We start from the raw sequence: 19,913 nt of genomic DNA, 5'->3' as shown, positions 1-19,913 counted from the left end.
CGCACTGCTGGAGTATGGTTAGGACAAGGAAATGCCTAATGCAAGGCCTACGTCATGCACCCAGGATATTTTCAAATGGATATTTTTTGTGTGTTTTTATACATGTATTTATTTAAAAACACAAACCCTGCCAATAATATAACCCTCTTGGCCTATGCAGAGGAGTAAACAAGCGACATGGCCTATGTATGTCATATGTCTAAAAGCCTTAGACATGACTACGCGCTAAACCGAGAGCAAAACGCAGCATACTATGCACTCAATATTTGTAGCCATTAAATGGTAGGTAGGCCCCATCGTCTCTCTCTTTGGCGTTTGGCAAAAAGCAGTGTTAAAGCTTGCCTCCAAATCTTAAACCTTTGCAGCCAGTCATGGAGATGTATATTTTTTAAACACTTAAAGATAAAATGATACAGTCTATCTTCATCTTGAATGAGACAACAACATGTAACTTAAAAGGGTTAATTAAATCCAACTGGAGTCGTTTAGCATAATTATGTGTTTTATGTGTTTAAAACTTCAGATTTGGCAAAAAAAATTAGCAAATGGGATCTCGGGAAAACAAGGCAGTTGATGAGATTTTTTACCCATACAAGGATATACAGTATAGTCAGGGATGGATTACTGAATGGGCCTACTGGGCCCAGGCCCAGGGGCCCAAGGGCTCAGGGGGCCCTGAAGTTTAAGCCTCTGTGTGAAGTCACTACTATGTTCTCCACCCCTGATATCTGAATAAGGCCCCTCAGTCAAATAGCACAGGTTATGTTATGTGATATATCTTATTAGGGCCCCGAATCATAGACTATGGGGGATGTTATTCACTCCTGATATCTGAATGGGGCCCCTCAGTCAAATAACATGGGCCACACTATGTGTGATAATCATGCTTTGTAATTGCCATCTTTTTTCACAGCAAGATGCCTTAAATTAATTTCCACAAAACTTGCCAGAAGTCACCATTTAAGGGGGGGTGGGGGGCTTTTCATGTCTGTGCCTAGGGCCCAGTGGTTCATAATCCGTCCATGTATATAGTCAAAATGTATCATAATTTAAATATAATTAACTCATCCTTTAATCCCCAACCAAAAGAAACAAATGATGTTGCCTTTAGCCATGGACGGATTATGAACTTTTGGGCCCCTGGGCCTAGATGTATTAAGGGCCCCCCACTAATTGTCGCATATGTGGGAGGGGGGGTTTGGGAGTCCTCCCCCAGAATTTTTAAAATTTGTTTGAGGTGATTTCCTGTATTCTGGTGCATTTTGGGGATGGCCAATACTAAATTCAATCAGATACATAGCCTACATCCTGATTTGTTGATATTGAGGCAATGATTCCATGCAAATGCTTGGGTTTCAGGGCCCCCTGACCTCTTGGGCCCCTGGGAATCCATCCCTGGTTTCAGGGCCCCCTGACCTCTTGGTGCCTTTAGAACTTTACTATATTTGGCATTGCAATGTGTTTTTCTGAAAAACAGGAATTTTCACCATGATTTAAATAGTTCTGTTTGGGAAAAACAATCTAGAATGATAGGGTTATAGATGAGCACATCTATATTTTGATATTAATTTTAAAAGCCAAAAATTTAATTTTACTTATTTTTTTAGTCCAACCATCCTTCCTTCAATGCACCAAACAAAGTGCGCAAATTAAGAGGTTCGATATATTTAACTTTAAATTTAATACAGCTTCTACTTTTTAAACCAAGCTGAAGTTTAAGTAAGGTGCAGCATAGACAGCTATAGTTGTAATCTGTAATTTGGATTCAATTGAGTTAACAATTGTATTAAAATACTGTGGCTAAGGTATAATCTCCAATCTTTAACAAAATGTGCAAAAATCAACTCCACATTGTACAAAAAGACACACCTTATTACTACATCAAGAAAGCAATCATCCCAAGCTACACAAAGACCAACACCTAAACTGTAGCAATAGGCAGCATTTTATTGCTTTAGGATAACAACATGGCTACAGAGCACCGTGCTACAAAAACAAAAAGAAAATGATCAAATGAGTGAACAAAACTCATCACTTAAAAAGGGGAGACAAAGGTTAGTACATTCAAAACAACATATCAGGAATTACAGACTTTTCACAATACACTGACTTGGTAAACGCAAGGAAACATCTATCTATTGTCACGCAGGTCAGTTACCATCTGTTGGAGAATTTGACATTGAAATTTGGCCCTCTGTTCCCAATATCAACAACCCCTTACTCAGGCCCACTGTACTCGTCTTCAGTAAAACATGACCACTGTCTGGTGACCCCTCAATAGTGGCCTGTAGAAACAAAAAAACCTTCTTGATGACCAATAATTACACAGTCATCAAATGTAGTAGACATAGTCATCACTAACTCATTACATTTACGGGGGATTGACAATAAATTCAACATTTGCATGTTTTTGAAACGCAAAAGTCCAATTGTTGTGTTGTACAAGACATGTTAAGACTTTGGACCGTTAAGGTTCTTTTAGGACTTTGGACTGTTCTATTTCACAAAAAAGTTGTAGATACATTACGAATAAATGTGAAGACAAACATAAATAAGTACATGAAAAGGATATAGGCAGGTCTAGAAATTGAGTACAAGGCTCAATGTCACACCAGATTCTAAATGTATAACTAACATTGACTACAAATGTACTAGTAACAGCAGTGGTCCTCACTTACGTGGAGAGTTAGACCGCGACCTGGATCTGTATGCCCCGCGACCGTAGTACAGAGATGGGGACCTTCGCCTGTGATGAGACACAATGTGGTTGGTCATCTCTTCACACTCGGACTGAAGCACACCTCAGTGGCCAGGGTTACCCAGCAACACGTCACAGATATGACCCGTGGCACCCTCCATATTACCATTTACATAATGGAGAGTACTTCAAGATAATCAGCTTTTCAGACACAGACTGGCTAATCAAAATACACTCTTTCCACTCACCTGTAGGACCGGTAGTAGTCCTGGTCATCATAGCAGTCGTATCCCCGGTCACACCCTCGCTCGTAACCACGGTCGTAGTAATCACGACGTCGGGAACTGCTGGAACCACCGCCACTAACGGACACCAAAGTAAAGACCCACGGTCAGATTGATTCACACCACAATCCAGACTGTTTTTGTGCACCGGATCCGACAAGAGCACATTTGGTCGTCAGCCATGAGAGCAGCCACACAGCCTGCCCAGTGGCCAAGGAGTTGTGTTTTGAAAACTAGCCACTGGTTTCTTTGAAGGATGCATAGTTTGATGCCAATATATCATACTTTGCTTAAAGGTAGGGTAAGTGATGCTAAATGATTTGTCTTGTTCTAACTTTTTATAACATTCAGTGAATATCTACTCAAGATCAGCTAGCTCTCTATTCTCTAAGAACATTGCAAAAAATGGTCTTCCTACACAGCCCACAGCCTCCATGAATTAGAAACAAACAAAGTAAGGGCAGCCCATCCCCGAAACAATAACAAAACACTCTGGAGTTTTTCGGGGAGCACTAAGGGGATGAGTGAGCTATTGCTCTAATGTGTTTTGTTTCATCTTTGGTTCAAATATAATGTTGGACAAAAGCGTCTGCTAAGACACATTAACAAATTCAACAACACATCATCCAGCATTGCTAACCCTACATTTAAGAGGCTGAGCAAGGATCATTGCTGGTCAAATAACACATTTATAAAGAAATGTCCTATGAAGATGAACAGTTGTCATGTTAAAGTACACAATTGACGACCGTTTGGTTCCAATCTCTGTTTTTAAAAACATTAAAAAGTCATGCTATTTCAGGTAATATCAATCAACTTGCAGTTGTGTTGTTTTGATTGAGTAAAGACAAATCAAATAACAATACACAATTACATTTCTGCTCAAATTACTTGGAAAACAAAATGTAAAACAATATTTATGTTTTTCTGTCTAATTCCAGAATATAATGCAATTTAAAATAGTTTCCAATTTGTCTCCAAAAAGTTTCCAGTGACTGTTCCTCTGGCACATCCAAAATCAAATATCTAAAAGTTAGGTGAAGATGTTTTTAAAAACCACTCACTAGGTGGGCCGACCCATGTAGATTCCTGGGGTGGGCGTGTGTGGTCTCTTTGTGATGGAATAGTCCACTCTGATCCGGCGCCCATCCAGTTCCATGCCATTGGCCTGTTCCTTTGCCTACGCATACACACAAACGCATGTCACAAACAGCAATGCCATTCTCACCAAAACCATATCCAAACCCCCATAATTACTGCCTTTGCAAGAAAAAAATAAACACATGGCATCTTCAATTAAAGCAAATGTTGCATTTTATGTAGTTTACCCGACTTATTGCAACAAAAACATATTTTTACAGGAAAAAAGACAACAAGCCAGTAGATTTAGAGGGCAAGAGAATGATGAAGAAAAGTTCTTAACAATAGAGGCATAGAAGGGGCAAGTTTAATCTCATAAAAACATGACATGTTTGGTCAAAACTGTGTGCACCAATGTACAAAAGGCTTTTTTGTACTGTATGTCATTTGTTGGGTTTGACAGAGATGCTTTCCTATCAGCAACGTTGTGTATATAAAACCTGCCTTTTTAAAAGGCAGTGCCCACTGGCCACCATATAGCCACCTCATCATTTTCAGATGAAAAATAAGAATGAAAAGGTGAAAAGAAAAGAGTGTTCATCGCACCATTGTTTATGTTGGAACAAACGTGTCACTACGTTTTGTCCGGGCTGAACACAACCAAGATTTCAGTCTGTCTGTGACATCATTCCTACTGTCTTATATGTACAGTACAACCATACTATTCCTGTAGAAAAAGAAGAGAGCATATACTACATTGACAACGGCACAGTCTTGCATTATTTCCTTTTTTTACCAAAGTAATCGCACGCTGCATTTGATCGTACCTCTTTAGCGTCTTCGCGATTTTCGAAGTAGACAAACGCGAAGCCTCTGGATCATCGTGATTGTTAGTCATAGACGATGCTCATGTCTTCAAGAGGGCCATACTTGGAGAAGACTTCCCTCAAGTCCCGCTCGGTCGTGTACAGGCTCAGCCCGAAGACACCCAAACAACAGCTGGGATCTGGTTTCGCCTGCACAGAGGAGGTAGAGAGAAGAGAGTCATTTAGTCATTTGGTGGGTGTGATAGAGATGCTTTCCTATCAGCAACGTTGTGTATATAAAACCGGCCTTTTTTAAAGTAAAGAGAGAAGTGTCTCAAAGTTTTTTTCTTGGATTTTGCACAGGCGACCAATGAGAACAGGGAAAGAAACAGTTCTAAAGTCTATAAAACTTCAAACAAAGAAAATAAAAACATTTAAAATAAAGAAAATAAAACTTCAAAGGGATATAGTAATGTAGTATTCTGTGCCATAACAGAGCCATCCTCTTATTAAAAACCCATTTACACTATATATTAATTTAGCATACACTTTTATCCAAAGTAGATACAATTTATACAGAAAGAGGACAGAGCCTAAACTATAGGAAGAGAAAAATACCTCTACATCTCGTAGATATTTTTTCACAGTGATTTCAGAGTGATTGAGCAATTGAGCTTACGCACTGAGACATGTCCACAACAGCAAACTAGTAACTTTTGGAGACATGAATGCACACGCACATATCCATGATTTGGAGTATATTTAGGCCATACCAGCAATGGTCATCACCATAGTGATCAAGTCACTGGAGCAGCCACTACTTCGATGAATGCTTCCCATTTAAAACACCCACTGCCTATATGCTTGACCTTTCTGCCAAGTTCTAACCAACCACAAAGAGATGTGACGCATTGGCTTGTGTGAAAGAAAACCATCCAGTGACGTCATCCAGTGACATCCTGCAGTGACTGTGGTCATCTGTGAGCACCATGTTAAATAGAACATGGCATTAAGCGACACTTGATCTTAGCTTTAATGACTCGTTCAAAAAACCTTTTCCATCCACTTAAGAGTCCATCTGTGGGACTGTGGGCAAAGTGGTTGGTAGCGAAGTGGTTAAGGAGCTGGGCTAGCATGCAGTAGCCAGAAAAGTTGTGGGTTCTTCCACCATTGTGTCCTTGAGCAAGGCACTTGACCCAGAGTTGTTCCAGGGACAATGGCCCTTGTAATATCATTGACGTAAGTCGCTTTGGATAAAAGCGTCTGCTAAATGAATAAATGTGAATCTAAATCTAAAAGGCCACAGCAGAGAACTAAGAGAACATGGAAGCTCTGAATGTCACCACAACACTGTCCACTCCTGTGATCCTGGTATCTGTGGCTTGGCGTGGCTGAAATCTTCGGGAAGCCACTAAGAAAAGCATGAAAGGCTGACTGACTCACACACATCACTGCAGATTGGTTTTACACTTGTCTTTAAATCAGAGTACCGTAATGTGTAATTGTGTATACCATAAGGATCACATCAGTGGTGATTCAGCCAGACAGGCAAAATGATAAGACTGCACTCGGGTCTTTTATTCCATGACTAGGTTATCTTTTACGTACTTGAAATATTCTCTTACAGATGGATATGCAAAAGAGAACTCTACGGTAGAGGTCGACACATATGGGTTTTTCTATGGGTGATGCCGATTATGTTAGGTGAAGATGTTTTTAAAAACCACTCACTAGGTGGGCCGACCCATGTAGATTCCTGGGGTGGGCGTGTGTGGTCTCTTTGTGATGGAATAGTCCACTCTGATCTGGCGCCCATCCAGTTCCATGCCATTGGCCTGTTCCTTTGCCTACGCATACACACAAACGCATGTCACAAACAGCAATGCCATTCTCACCAAAACCATATCCAAACCCCCATAATTACTGCCTTTGCAAGAAAAAAATAAACACATGGCATCTTCAATTAAAGCAAATGTTGCATTTTATGTAGTTTACCCGACTTATTGCAACAAAAACATATTTTTACAGGAAAAAAGACAACAAGCCAGTAGATTTAGAGGGCAAGAGAATGATGAAGAAAAGTTCTTAACAATAGAGGCATAGAAGGGGCAAGTTTAATCTCATAAAAACATGACATGTTTGGTGTCATTTTTCCGTCAATAATCTCTTACAATTTGGCCGTATAATTTTCACCTCTATAATCTCTTGTAATAATCCCTTGGAAAAATGGATGTGCAAAAGACAACTCTACAGGTCATTATATTGGGTTTTACAACCAGCTTTTGTAAAGTTGAACAAACACCATAACTGGAATCAAATGAAGTACTAGGCAATTACTGAACACATTTAACGATTTAAACAACCTATGCCACAAATAAAATATACATATGTCATATTAGGTGCTGCAAAATAGCAGGATGTTCCTATTTGGACCTTTACAGATTTTAAGTGACTAGAACAACAAGAGTTGTTAGCATGGGCATCAAAAGACCCTTTTCACTGGGCATGTGCCCCAGGAACTGCTGTGCCCCAGTAAATAAGTTAAGGTTTTTAACTAGCTCCTGTTGCCTCTTTGGCAGCAGATTATTATTATTATTATTATTATTATTATTATTATTATTATTATCATTAGATTGACCTGTGCCCCAGTATAGTTTTCGACCTAGTGACACCCCTGCATGTTAGTAAAGGTGGCTAAGTAGAGGGGTAGAGGCCTTGGTGTGGAGTGTACCAGGGTTCCTTACCCGGTTTCCGATGTGGCGTCATCAGTTTGACATGGGGGAGTGGCTGTGGCTTCTCTGACGCCGGTACTCTCCGCTGTAGGAGCGTGAGCTAGAGCACCGCCGATAGGACCGTGAACGTGAATAACGTCGCCGGGAACTCCTGTGGGAACGCGACCGGCAAGTCAAATTTCATCATATTTCAACGTTTATTTATTTTTACTCCATTACGGAGTAAAAAGAACAACATCAATTTAGATCACAGTTGAACTTCATGTTTAAAATGCATCCCTCAAATGTGTAACCTGTGCAAACTCCAATACTATATACAATGTATGTTTCAACAAAATCCATCACTAGACCGCACAACCACACTTCAGGAGAATTCATCTTTAACCTAACTACCCTCAACCCCTTTCACCTGGATTTAGACCTGGAGTAGGTCAGGGACTTTGAGTGGGATCAATGGGATCCATCCTTGGACTGAGCAGGTGAGCGGCTGTCAGATTTGGCTGAACCCCTTGGGCTCACACTCCTGGAGCCAGACCGGGACTCCTAAAGTAGCCAGAGCAACACGTGAGGACCCCCTGGTCCCTTGTGTGTGTGCCATATTGCCTGGACTGGACTGCTCTTTACATTTCATCTCTCCCTTACCTTGTTGGTTTGTATATTATGGTATTTGTTCATTTTCATTAGGATATTGCACTGACATTATCAAAGTCAAAGTCTGCTTTATTGTCAATTTCTTCACATGTCAAGACATACAAAGAGATCGAAATTACGTTTCCCACTATCCCACGGTGGAGACAAGACATATTTTACCAATTAGGTCCACAGACAAACATAACATTCAAGTAAACAATATAAAAAGTAAAAAAAAGAAGGCACATACAATGAAGAAAATAAGAGCAGCAAAATTTGAGTTGAAAATGTGCAATTGTGCATACAGTAGACAGTCAATATAATAGTGCAAAAGTCAGGCCAATAAATGGCTGAGGTAGTTCTGTTTGACCTAAGTATGCAAGTGGCATAGTGGTGCAAGTTATGTAAGAGCAGCAGAAGTGTGTTCAGAAGTGTTTTCAGGACAACAGGACAACAACAACAAGTTGCAAAGTGTGCAAGTGTACAAGTGGAGTAGTGCAAGTGGAGTAGTGCAAGGCAGCCATTGTGGGTCCAAAGTCCAGGATGTTATGTAGCTGAGGGTGGAGGGGGGAGAGGGGGGAGAGAGTTCAGCATCCTAACAGCCTGGTGTATGAAGCTGTTGGTGAGTCTGGTGGTGCGGGAGCGCAGGCTTCTGTACCTCTTCCCAGAGGGCAGTTGATCAAACAAATTGTGAGCGGGGTGACTTGCATCACTCACAATTGTGGTCTCCTTGCGGGTGAGGTGGGAGGTGTAAATGTCCTTCAGGGAGGGGAGTGAAACACCAATAATCCTTCCAGCTGTGTTCACTATGCGCTGCAGGGCTTTCCTGTTGTATTCAGTGCAGCTTCCGCCCCACACAGCGATACAGCTGGAGAGGAGGCTCTCAATGGTGCCTCGGTAGAATGTGGTCATGATGGCTGGTGGAGCACTTGCTCGCCTGAGTTTCCGCAGGAAGTGCAGTGTTGGTGGTCCAGGAGAGGTCTTCACTGATGTGCACCCCCAGGAATTTGGTGCTGCTCACTCTCTCCACCACAGCACCGTCGATAGTCAGTGGCAGGTGTTGGGTGTGACCTCTCCGGAAGTCAACAACAATCTCCTTGGTCTTGCTGACGTTCAGCAGGAGGTTGTTGTCCCTGCACCACGTGGTCAGAAGGTCGACCTCCAACCTGTATTGAGTCTCGTCGCCCTTGGTGATGAGACCCACCAGAGTTGTGTCGTCAGCAAATTTCACTATGTGGTTGTTGCTGTAGGTTGAAGTGCAGTCATGCGTCAGCAGGGTAAAGAGCAGCGGACTGAGCACACAGCCTTGAGGGGCCCCCGTGCTCAGTGTGATGCTGCTTGAGATATTATTGCCAACACGTACTACTTGAGGCCTCTGACAGAGGAAGTCCAGTAGCCAGTTGCAGAGGTAGGTACTGAGTCCCAGTTTGTCAAGTTTGCAGATGAGTTGTTGTGGTATTATGGTGTTGAATGCAGAACTGAAGTCTATAAACAGCAATCTCACATATGAGTCTCTTTTTTCCAGGTGGGTCAGGGCTGGGTGGAGGGCAGAGCAGATTGCATCCTCTGTGGACCGTTTGGCTCTGTATGCAAACTGGAAGGGGTCCAGGGTGGGGGGGAGAATGGATTTGATGTGTGACATGACAAGCCGCTCAAAGCACTTCATGATGATGGGTGTCAGACGGGTAGTCATTGAAGCAGAATGGAGCCGTTTTCTTCGGCACAGGTATGATGGTGGCAGCTTTGAAACATGATGGGACGATGGCTTGCTTCAGGGAAGTGTTAAAGATGTCTGTGAAGACATCCTTAAGCTCCTTAGCGCATGTCTGGGCCTGCTGCCTTTCGGGTGTTGATAGCAGCAAGAGTCCTCTTCACGCTGTCGGCAGAGAGGTTCAGATTGTTGAGCAGAGGGATGTTGCTCTCACAGCTCTGTGGCGCAGGCTTGTAGTCCGTGATGGCCTGAATGCCCTGCCATAGGCTTTGTGCGTTCCTGCTGTCTTTGAAGTGGGTGGTTATCTTGTGAGTGTATTCCTTTTTTGCTTCCTTGATGCCACGGGACAGGTTGGCTCTCGCTGTTCTCATGCCAGCTTCATCCCCAGCTCTGTAGGCTTTGTCTCTGGCCCTCAGCAGCCTGAGGACATCCCCTGTCAGCCATGGCTTCCAGTTAGCCCGAGTGATGATGTCTTTTGTGTGGGTCATCATCAATGCACTTGGTGATGTAAGAGGTTACAGTGTCTGTATACTCCTCTATGTCTGTCTGGTTGTTGTAAGTGGCTGCCTGCTTAAACATTTCCCAGTCTGTTGTGTCAAAGCAGTCTTGAAGAGCATCAGAGGTTCCCTAAGGCCACACTTTTACCTGCTTGCGAACCGGTTTGTTTGCTTTCACTCTTTGTCTGTATGCGGGCATTAGCATAACAGTGATATGGTCAGAAAGTCCAATGTGGGGGGGGGGGGGGGGGTCTTTGTATGCTCCTTTGTGTGTAGTGTAGACCAGGTCCAGGATGTTGTCTCCTCTTGTTGGAAAATCAACATGCTGGTGTAGCTTTGGAAGAACAGTTTTAAGATCTGCATGGTTAAAATCTCCAGCGAAGATGGTGAAACCGTCTGGGTGTGCCGTCTGTTGTTCACTGACAGCCTGGTACAGTTCACTTAGAGCTGTGTTCCTATCGCTGTTATTGTTGGTAGGTGGGATGTATACTGCGACTAGCAGAATCGCAGTAATTTCCCTTGGCAGGTAAAAAGGACGGCATTTTATGATCATAAACTCCTTATTGTTCATTATTGCCAATTTCCTTAACATAGTCTTACCTACTTTTTAAAACTCTTAACTGTTATTTTTTTAAACTCTTAACTACTGTATTGTTTTTTTTTTATTTGTAAGTCGCTTTGGACAAAAGTGTCTGCTAAATCATATAAACACAACAACCAAAACCATCTTAATGACTATTAATCTGTATGAGTCTGAATGTAAGATATGGTCATCAGTGAATAACAAAAACAGCAGTTTGTCATCAGATTACATGCTTTTAAACATAACCTGAAGTATTAGTTTACAATTGAAGGTTTATATATGTCATAAGCTTAACATATTTCAGTATTATCATTTTAAGAGCAAAGGAGAATGCTACACCCAATCAGAGATAGCATACACGGGTGATTCTCACAAAACCGTCAACTGAAAGATTTCTGACATAGAATTTTTCAAAAGATGTGTATGAATACATTTCCTTTTGAGACATTTGAATTAAAGTGTAAAGGTGTTATAAATATTACTTTTCTCACAATATTAGGCTTTTTAATATATATTTATTCCTGTTTTAAAGACTATGTCCATCAGAACTTCTCATTACCACAATAGATCATTACATGACATATGACATAGAAATATAATTCTTTATGCATTTTTTTAAAATGGATCATTAACATTAATATCAAGGTCTACATAAAACAGTTTTTAAAGTTATTGTTAAATATAACATATTTTTTGAATTTCTCTCATTTGTCTCATTACCGCAATATGATGATTGATTTGCAACTTGTATTTTACGATATCTAAGTAAAAACTCACAACTTTAAACAGAAAAATGTGGCAGAGGTGAAGGAAAAATACTTGGAATAATATAATTTTGAAAATGGAAATGAATGCTGTTTCCTAACTGTTGATTTTAAAAAAAACAAACATTCATTTCGGTAATGAGACAGATATTTCAGAGATGAGACTGATATTTCGGAAATGAGAATAAGAACAAAAACCCTGCTTAATCTTGTCTAAATGTATAGCTTATTCCTTTAAAGTCAGATATTTTTTTACATTTTAAACAGTGCTTAAAGCCACTTACTTTTTACACAGTTAAAGTACATTGGTATCCCATTTTCCATCAATTCATAACCAAAATGTGCCCATTAAAGGTACTCTAAGCGATGCCACACATTTCTTAGGCTAAAACATTGTGGGCTCTATCTTCCGTCCCGGCGCAATTGACTTTGTATACTCGTGAGTTTGTCTTTCCTATTTTGCAGTCAGCGCATATTGGAATTTTCCCTCCACAGGTACATGCCTGTAAATTAGGGAATTCGATTGCGCCCACGGGGGCGGTTCAGCGAAAAGACGGGGCGTGTTCCGGCGCAAACGTTCACTGTTGATATTTTGCAGTTTCAGAAAACAATTCCGCCACAGACCAGGAACTCCCTGGTCTAAAGTCTGTGGCGAAAATGCAGATGCTATTTTAAGGGCGCATGCATGACCACAGGCCTGCATGAATGAATGCGTTGCACACCAATCTACAGACACCCCCGTGCACAGACGGAAACATTCAAAGCCTTGATAATATTTGTCCATTTCCCGGTTTTGTTCGTGCATTGGTGACCTAAATATTTAGTAGCCTATAAAGTACAACATCTACATGCAATATCTTTACAACAACGCCTAATTACGACCTATTAATCTGGACAACTTTATAGGCTACAGCCCTATAAAGGCTAAAGTTACTTTTAGTTTTGTTCCAATTTACCGTTGTGTAAGGTTTTAAGCACCATAATTTTGCCTACCTTGTTGTAGCCCATCTGAAATAACTCCAAGCTTTGCTATGTTCCCTCCATCCTTTCGTTATTTTCAAAAAACGTTTTATATCCATGATGGCCTTGAAGTCTTGAGTTAGTGAATTAGCTTAAATCAGCTTTTCATGTGCTGTTAACCAGCAACAGATAGTACAAGAAAGCAGCAAGTATGGTTACAATTTCTGTACAATTTCTGTAGTTGCTGCATCCATTCATTGTTATTCTCTCTCCTGCTCAAATAAATGTTGTGCGTGAATTAAGTTGATGATAATGTGTTTACAAACTCTGCTTTACAGAAAATATTGTAAATAGTCTACTGTCACGCAGTTAATGGGATACTGTGCAGAGTTGAAAGTTAGGTCAACTTAAACGAAGCCCTTGCTTGGCCGCCTGTGCTGCGCAACGCACACTTAGCTCCTCTCATCTATACAATGTAGTTCCCATTTCTGTAAACCATACATAATTTCAAAGAAAAATATTACTACTCGAGGGAAATCAGTGTGGTGTCCATGTGAAAAAATAGGCATAAATCTAGCGTACACATTTTCACGAATCACTGATGTGTTGATGACATAAATTAGGAAATGTTAGAGGACTTAAGGAGACGTGATGTTGAACTGCATGCCGATGCCATTTAACCCAAATGCCCCAGCAGCAGCACGGGAGAGAAGAGATTAACTGACGGAAGATATGCATTGTCTATAGAGAGGTAATGTTAGATTACATTGTACATTGCAAATATATCACCATGCATTCATAACCTCGTGATTCAGTGAGAATGATCCCAAAACATCGTAAAATATGTCTTTGTGACAATTCTGTATTACATTTTGTCAAGATGAAAAATCAATAGCTAACTGTTCCCAACTGAACAGTGATTATAGCGCTGTGAACGCTCCTGGCTGCGCCTGGCAAATACGCCACCATAATAGCAATCAGCTATGGAACAAGCGTGCCTGTTGTTAAAGGGAATGTGAGATGACGCTCTGATTGGTTTATTGCACGTTACGCCCAAACCACACCCATGATTAATGTAGCTACTTCAGACCACCCCATTTTAGATTTGCGTCGGGCGCAACAGTCAATATCCCGCCGGTAAAATAGCATCAGCGCCCAAGATCCGCCCACAAAGTCACTTGCGTTTTGCGCGAAGACACTTCCGTTTCAGACCATTAAAATAGGGCCCTGTATGTCACTTACTGCAAACATCACCTAACCAACCGCTAGCTGTCTGTGTACTGAATACACTGTAAAAAATGCGATCTCTGTGGACAGCCCAGGCTCCAAAAATGGCAACAAAAACAACCTGGGCAAACCTAGCCCATAAAAACATAACAAACTGTCCCAGCGAATCACAGGCGAGATGCGCGTTTAGGAGAGTTTCAATTGCACAGGAGCAGCACGGGAGGGAGGGGGAGGAAGTAGCGAGCTAGCTCTCTGTTTTGTTTGAAAGTCAAAAGAAGTGACGTTACCCAGCATCGCTTAGAGCACCTTTAACTTACACAAACATTATGTCACACTAATTTCATAGAACAAACAAACAAACCAACATCAAAACAGTGTGACACTGGTACCACCTAGCTTGGGAAATAGGGAGAGGCCTATCCTATAACTGTGTAACAGACTATGGCAAGTAAACTGACAGTTTCTTCATATTCTAAAATGACTTTTCTTGTTGTGTTTTTTCCAAATTTCTGGCAAGACACAGAAATGCCTAGCAGAAGATGTGATTGGTAGCAGGTCGGGTGGTTGATAACATCTTGGAAGTACCACACTTTATTACCTGGAAACTTCACAGTTAGATTGTAAAACTTGTTCTCTCCAATAGCAGTCATCGTGTCAACTTCATATTGGCCATTTGAAATCTGGAGGAAGCATAAAAGAGTGCATTTTAATGAATTACAATGTGCTGGACTAATATAACCATTCCGGTAACACTTTACTTGACGGGTGATTTCATAACACATTCATAGCATAGTTCAAAAGGTAAAGATCATAATAAAAAGAAAACATAAAACACAAGGTAAAATAATTTAAAAATAGAGAATGATTAAAAAGACAAAATAAAAGACACAAGGTAGAATCATTTTCAAGACAGATTCAGAAATTATAACTCAGTGCAGTTAGCAGAACAGTTTGGTCTTAAGATTTAAAACTGGCTACAGTTGGGGCCTTTTTAATGTCATCCGAAAGTTGGTTCTTGGACTATAGTCGTTTGGTGACAGAGCTAAGTAAATTTGTGTGTCATCTGCATAGCTATGATATGAAATCAAATTATTTTGGATGATTTGTCCAAGTGGGAGCATATAGAGGTTGAACTAGATGTACCGCAGAGCGGTACAAAATATGACCGCCGCCCAGTCCAGCACATTTTTTTCCACAAAAAGAAATCACGCTGAAAGGCCTATATGATTCTAACTGTCTCACTAAATTGCATTATCCACACTCAATTCTCACTGGTATCTGCTAGACAACAAGTCCCAAAACATGATTAGTTCATAGATTTCACATGTAAAATTCATTTTATACAACCCCACCTCCATCTTGCCTGTTCATAATTCTGAGAAATTCTTGATTGTTTGTGTTATGTTTATGTTATGTGTGTGGGTGTGTGTGTGTGTGAGTGTGTGTGTGTGTGTGTGTGCGTGCTTGTGTGTGTGCCTGCGTATGTGCCTGCGTATGTGCCTGTGCATGGAAGCGTACATATGTCTACTGTGTGAGTATATGTCATACGTATGATTACTGTGAATGTGTGTGTGTGCGTGTGTATCTGTTTGTGCACATGTGTGCACATGAAATGGGTTAACATGACCCCTGGAGGCAAATATACAGAAAAAAAATGGTCATCCTAGGCCCTACAGTTCTCAAGATATTCACAGAGAACTGTGTCTGGCCTACCCTCCTTTCGGGGGGTCCAGTCCAGCGGGGGGGCTACAGATCAAAACGAAAAATGACGGTTCCATGCTATCCATGTGGGGGTACATGCCCACCAAGTTTTGTGTACCCCGGTCTTTCAGTGTCCCGGGAATCCTTGTTGGTGTACGTCACTAAATGTACACATAAATTATTTTATTGTTAGGCCCCCCATGAACGAAAGTACACAAAACTTGGCATGCATTCGGAGGGTGTCATAATGATCCTACACTTTCAATTTCGTGCAGTTTTGACCATGTCAGCCAGAGATATTGTGATGAAAACACCTACATTTTTGCTTTTTAATTTTTAACTAGGTGGCGCTATACATGAAATAAGTGGTTGACATGGCCCCTTGAGATCAACATACAAAAAAAAGGTGGACCTCCTAGGCCCTACGGTTCTCGAGATATTCACAGAAAACTGTCTCCGGCCACCTACAGGCCAGTTGGTGTATAGTAACATAAATTAATTTATTGTGTGGCCCTCCATGAACGGAATTCCACGAAACTTGGCTTGCATTCAGAGGGTGTCATAATGATCCTACACTTCCAATTTCGTGCAGTTTTGACTATGTTAGGTCACAGATACCTGCGATTACAACACCTCATTTTTACTTTTTTGTGTTTAACTAGGTGGCGCTATACATGAAATGAGTGGTTATGGAATGGGTTGACATGGCCCCTTGAGATCAACTTACAAAAAAAAAATGGTCCTCCTAAACCTTACGGTTCTCGAGATATTCACAGAAAACTGTGTCTGCCCTACCCTCCTTTCGGGGGGTGCAGTCCAGCGGGGGGGCTACAGATCAAAACGAAAAACGATGGTTCCATGCTATCCATATGGGGTTACATGCCCACCAAGTTTCGTCTACCCCGGTCTTTCAGTGTCCCGGGACTCATTGACGGCGCGGCGGTCATAATAATAGTGGCCCCAAGATCGACCCCTGGGGAACACCACAGGTCAAGGACATTGGTGTTGAGGTACAGTTTCCAATGGCAACAAAGAAACTCCTTTCTTGTAGATATGATTTCAGCCAGTTGATAACTATGCCTGTAAATCCAACCCAGTGTTCTAGTCTGTGTAATAAAATATTGTGATCAACAGTGTCAAATGCTGCACTAAGGTCCAATAGCACTAGGACTGATGTTTTACCTGAATCTGTATTGAGGCGTATGTCATTGAAAACCTTGATGAGAGCTGTTTCAGTGCTGTGATTTGCCCGAAAACCTGACTGAAAGTAATCAAAATACCCATTTGATGTTAGGAAGGTGGTTAGTTGATTAAAGACTACTTTTTCAATAATTTTGCCAATAAAAGGTAGATTGGATATGGGCCTGTAATTGTTTAGCATGGAGGCGTCCAGGTTATTCTTCTTGAGAAGTGGCTTTGCAACAGCTGTTTTCAGTGACTTAGGAAAAATGCCAGATAGCAGTGATGAATTTACCATGCGAAGGACATCTGCTACTTTAAGGTGAAAAACAGTTTTAAAGAAATTGGTTGGCAAAAGGTCTAAGCCACATGTGGAAGAGCTGAGCTTCTGCACCGTTTTTTCAAGTGTGTCGTGGTCTATCAAGCTGAACTCTGACATCAAGTTAAGTTTCCCTCTATTTGTACCTGAAAGTTCTGGATGTTGAATTGGTAATTGAGTAGACATGTTGAGTCTGATTTTGTCAATTTTATCTTTGAAAAAAGATGAGAACTCATTGCATTTATTAGTTGAGAGAAGTTCTGGCGCTAATTGTGAGGGGGGATTTGTTAACTTATCAACAGTAGAAAACAGAACAAGTGTTATTTGAACTTCTACTGATGATGTTAGAAAAGAAAGACTGTCTTGCTTTGCATATTTCAGAGTTATATGTGCGGAGCATCTCTTTATGGATTTCATAGTGAATCTGAAGTTTGTACTTACGCCATTTTCTTTCGGTCTTCCTACACTCTCTTTTTAGGAGTTTAACTGCTTATAAACTGCACATAAAGCATTCATGACTGTTTCATGAGACATGACTAAACAAATACCAAACCTTTCATGAATGTGGAAGACAGAATGATGACAACTTAAACAAACAAAACAAACAACAAAATAAAAGTCCAACAATCGAATATTTCACAACTTGTATAGTGACATTCGATGTAGACTTCATAAGATATTCATGAAATATTTACAAAGGTTGGAGAGATTAAATTAATGGTATCCAGGTTACACGTCAGCCGAATGTACTATAGGCTAGTTTACCTCCCAGTGTTAGATAGATAGATAGATACTTTATTGATCCCTAGGTCACAGTAGCATACAGACAACATACACACACACATTTACTAACAGCAGAAAAAGTAATTAAAAGTATATAATATAAAAACACAACTAAGCAATAAGGACTGTAGAAGATAAAGAATATACTAAATATACTAAAATACAAATTATACTAAATAAAACTTAATCTAAATCAATTCTAAAAAACAGTATCCACATAGTGGGTGAGTAATCAATCAGGTGCGCTTGCAATGACTGAAGCAGGGACTGAGCCTGTGGTCCTCTGTGCATAAAGTAAGGTACGGTGCTCTTTGTGAATGAGTGTCATGGTGATGGTGCAAATGAGTAAGTCAAACAGTGCAACAGTGCAAGAATAAAGTCTATATATCAATATATAAATAACTATATTAAGAAAGGTATAAGTGTGGTCACAGTTCGGCTGTGACATGGAGGGAGGGGTTGTGCATATGTGCTAATAAAGCACGCAAACAGTGAGGCAGAAGACAATGGTAAAGTGGCTAGTGGACAGACAGTTCAAGACATGGAGGTGGTGAAGAGGCAGACAAACTATGCGGAGAAGTCTATTTCTCCTCTTCCCTTAAGTGATGCATTGAACAGTTCAATGGCCCTGGGGATGAATGACTTCCTCAGTCTGTCTGTTGTGCAAGGCAGTGAGCGAAGTCTCCAGCTGATCAGGCTCTTCTGCCTAACAATAGTGCTGTGGAGTGGATGACACTTATTGTCCAAGATGTTGATCAGTTTGTTCAAGGTCCTTTTGTCAGATATTGAAGTGATGCACTCCAGTTCAGCTCCCACTACAAAGCCAGCTTTCCTGACCAGCCTGTCAAGTCGCCCCGCATCCTTCTTCTTTGTGCTTCCTCCCCAACATACAACTACATAGAAGAGGATGCTGGCAACAACAGACTGGTAGAACATCCTGAGGAGCTTGCTGCACACATTGAAGGAGCGCAGCCTCCTCAGGAAGTACAGCCTGCTCTGCCCTTTAAAGGAACCGTATGTAAGAAAAATATTTCAATTAATCATAAAATGGCCCTGATATGTCACTAAACATTAAGAAATCATGTTCATTTCAAATACTTATATCACTGACAACAGTATAGTCCGGCCAGGATATTGTCATTTAAAAAGTGAAGTTGCAGCCCTCAACTGATGTTGATGTTGTGTTTTGTCATGTCATGTTGTGTTTTGGCCTGATGCGCCACCCTCCACCTATCTACTAATCACGAAGTCAGTAGTGTTTCGCCATCAGGGTTGGCAACCTCGAGTCAGGGGGGAGGGGGAGGGGATACACCGCTCTTCAGTATTTTGAAAGTGATTGCAGTACCAGTGTTGGCCACAATCTTACATATGGTTCCTTTAATTTACCTCCAATATTTCATAAAGGATACCATTAATTTAATCTTTCCAGCCTTTGTAAATATTTCATGAATATCTTATGAAGTCTACATCGAATGTCACTTTATACAAGTTGTGAAGTATTCATAAACACTGAGTTTAACACTGGGAGATAAACTAGCCTACATTCAGCTGACTTGTATTTGTGTATCCTGGAATGGTTGGACATTCCCAGTAGCAAAAGATGAGAAATCATCTGCAAAGGTCACATCATAAAACAAAATACATTTTTATGAAACAAAAATGATTTGCTTGACCATGTTCTGTCTTTTTGGAACTGGACTAGCCCATTGATTTAGATGTGACGTGATCAGGTAAGAGGTTTGAAACAAAACGTTTGTTGGACTTTTATTTTGACAAGTTGTCGTCGTTCTGTCTTCCACATTCATGAAAGGTTTGGTATGAATGTTGAGTCATGTCCTCATGAAACAGTCATTAATGCTTTATGTGCAGTTTATCACAGCTGCTATGAATGTGTTATGAACTTACCCGTCAAGTAAAGTGTTACCACAATTCCTTTCTTTGCTGGGTTCAGATAATTGA

At 40.8% G+C, this 19,913-nt stretch overlaps 1 protein-coding gene across 1 annotated transcript; it reads right to left on the bottom strand.

Moving 5' to 3' along the window:
- Window positions 1-1,927: 1,927 nt before the first annotated feature.
- Window positions 1,928-8,275, bottom strand: LOC143141807 (transformer-2 protein homolog beta-like). The gene is given in 8 exon segments (XM_076302514.1): window positions 1,928-2,285; window positions 2,679-2,746; window positions 2,947-3,060; window positions 4,047-4,162; window positions 4,890-5,078; window positions 7,613-7,769; window positions 8,013-8,143; window positions 8,243-8,275. Coding segments are annotated over 8 exon segments (819 nt in total). The 3' UTR covers window positions 1,928-2,274.
- Window positions 8,276-19,913: the final 11,638 nt, after the last annotated feature.

Source organism: Alosa pseudoharengus, unplaced genomic scaffold (assembly GCF_046254945.1).
Source record: "Alosa pseudoharengus isolate Yale_2024_CS ecotype anadromous, Long Island Sound unplaced genomic scaffold, YU_APseudo_1.1 YU_APseudo_1.1_scf_24, whole genome shotgun sequence".
NCBI classification, from domain to species: Eukaryota; Metazoa; Chordata; class Actinopteri; order Clupeiformes; family Clupeidae; genus Alosa; species Alosa pseudoharengus.
The sequence above is the reverse complement of the archived record's forward strand: the minus strand, read 5'-3'. Positions and strand labels throughout refer to the sequence as shown.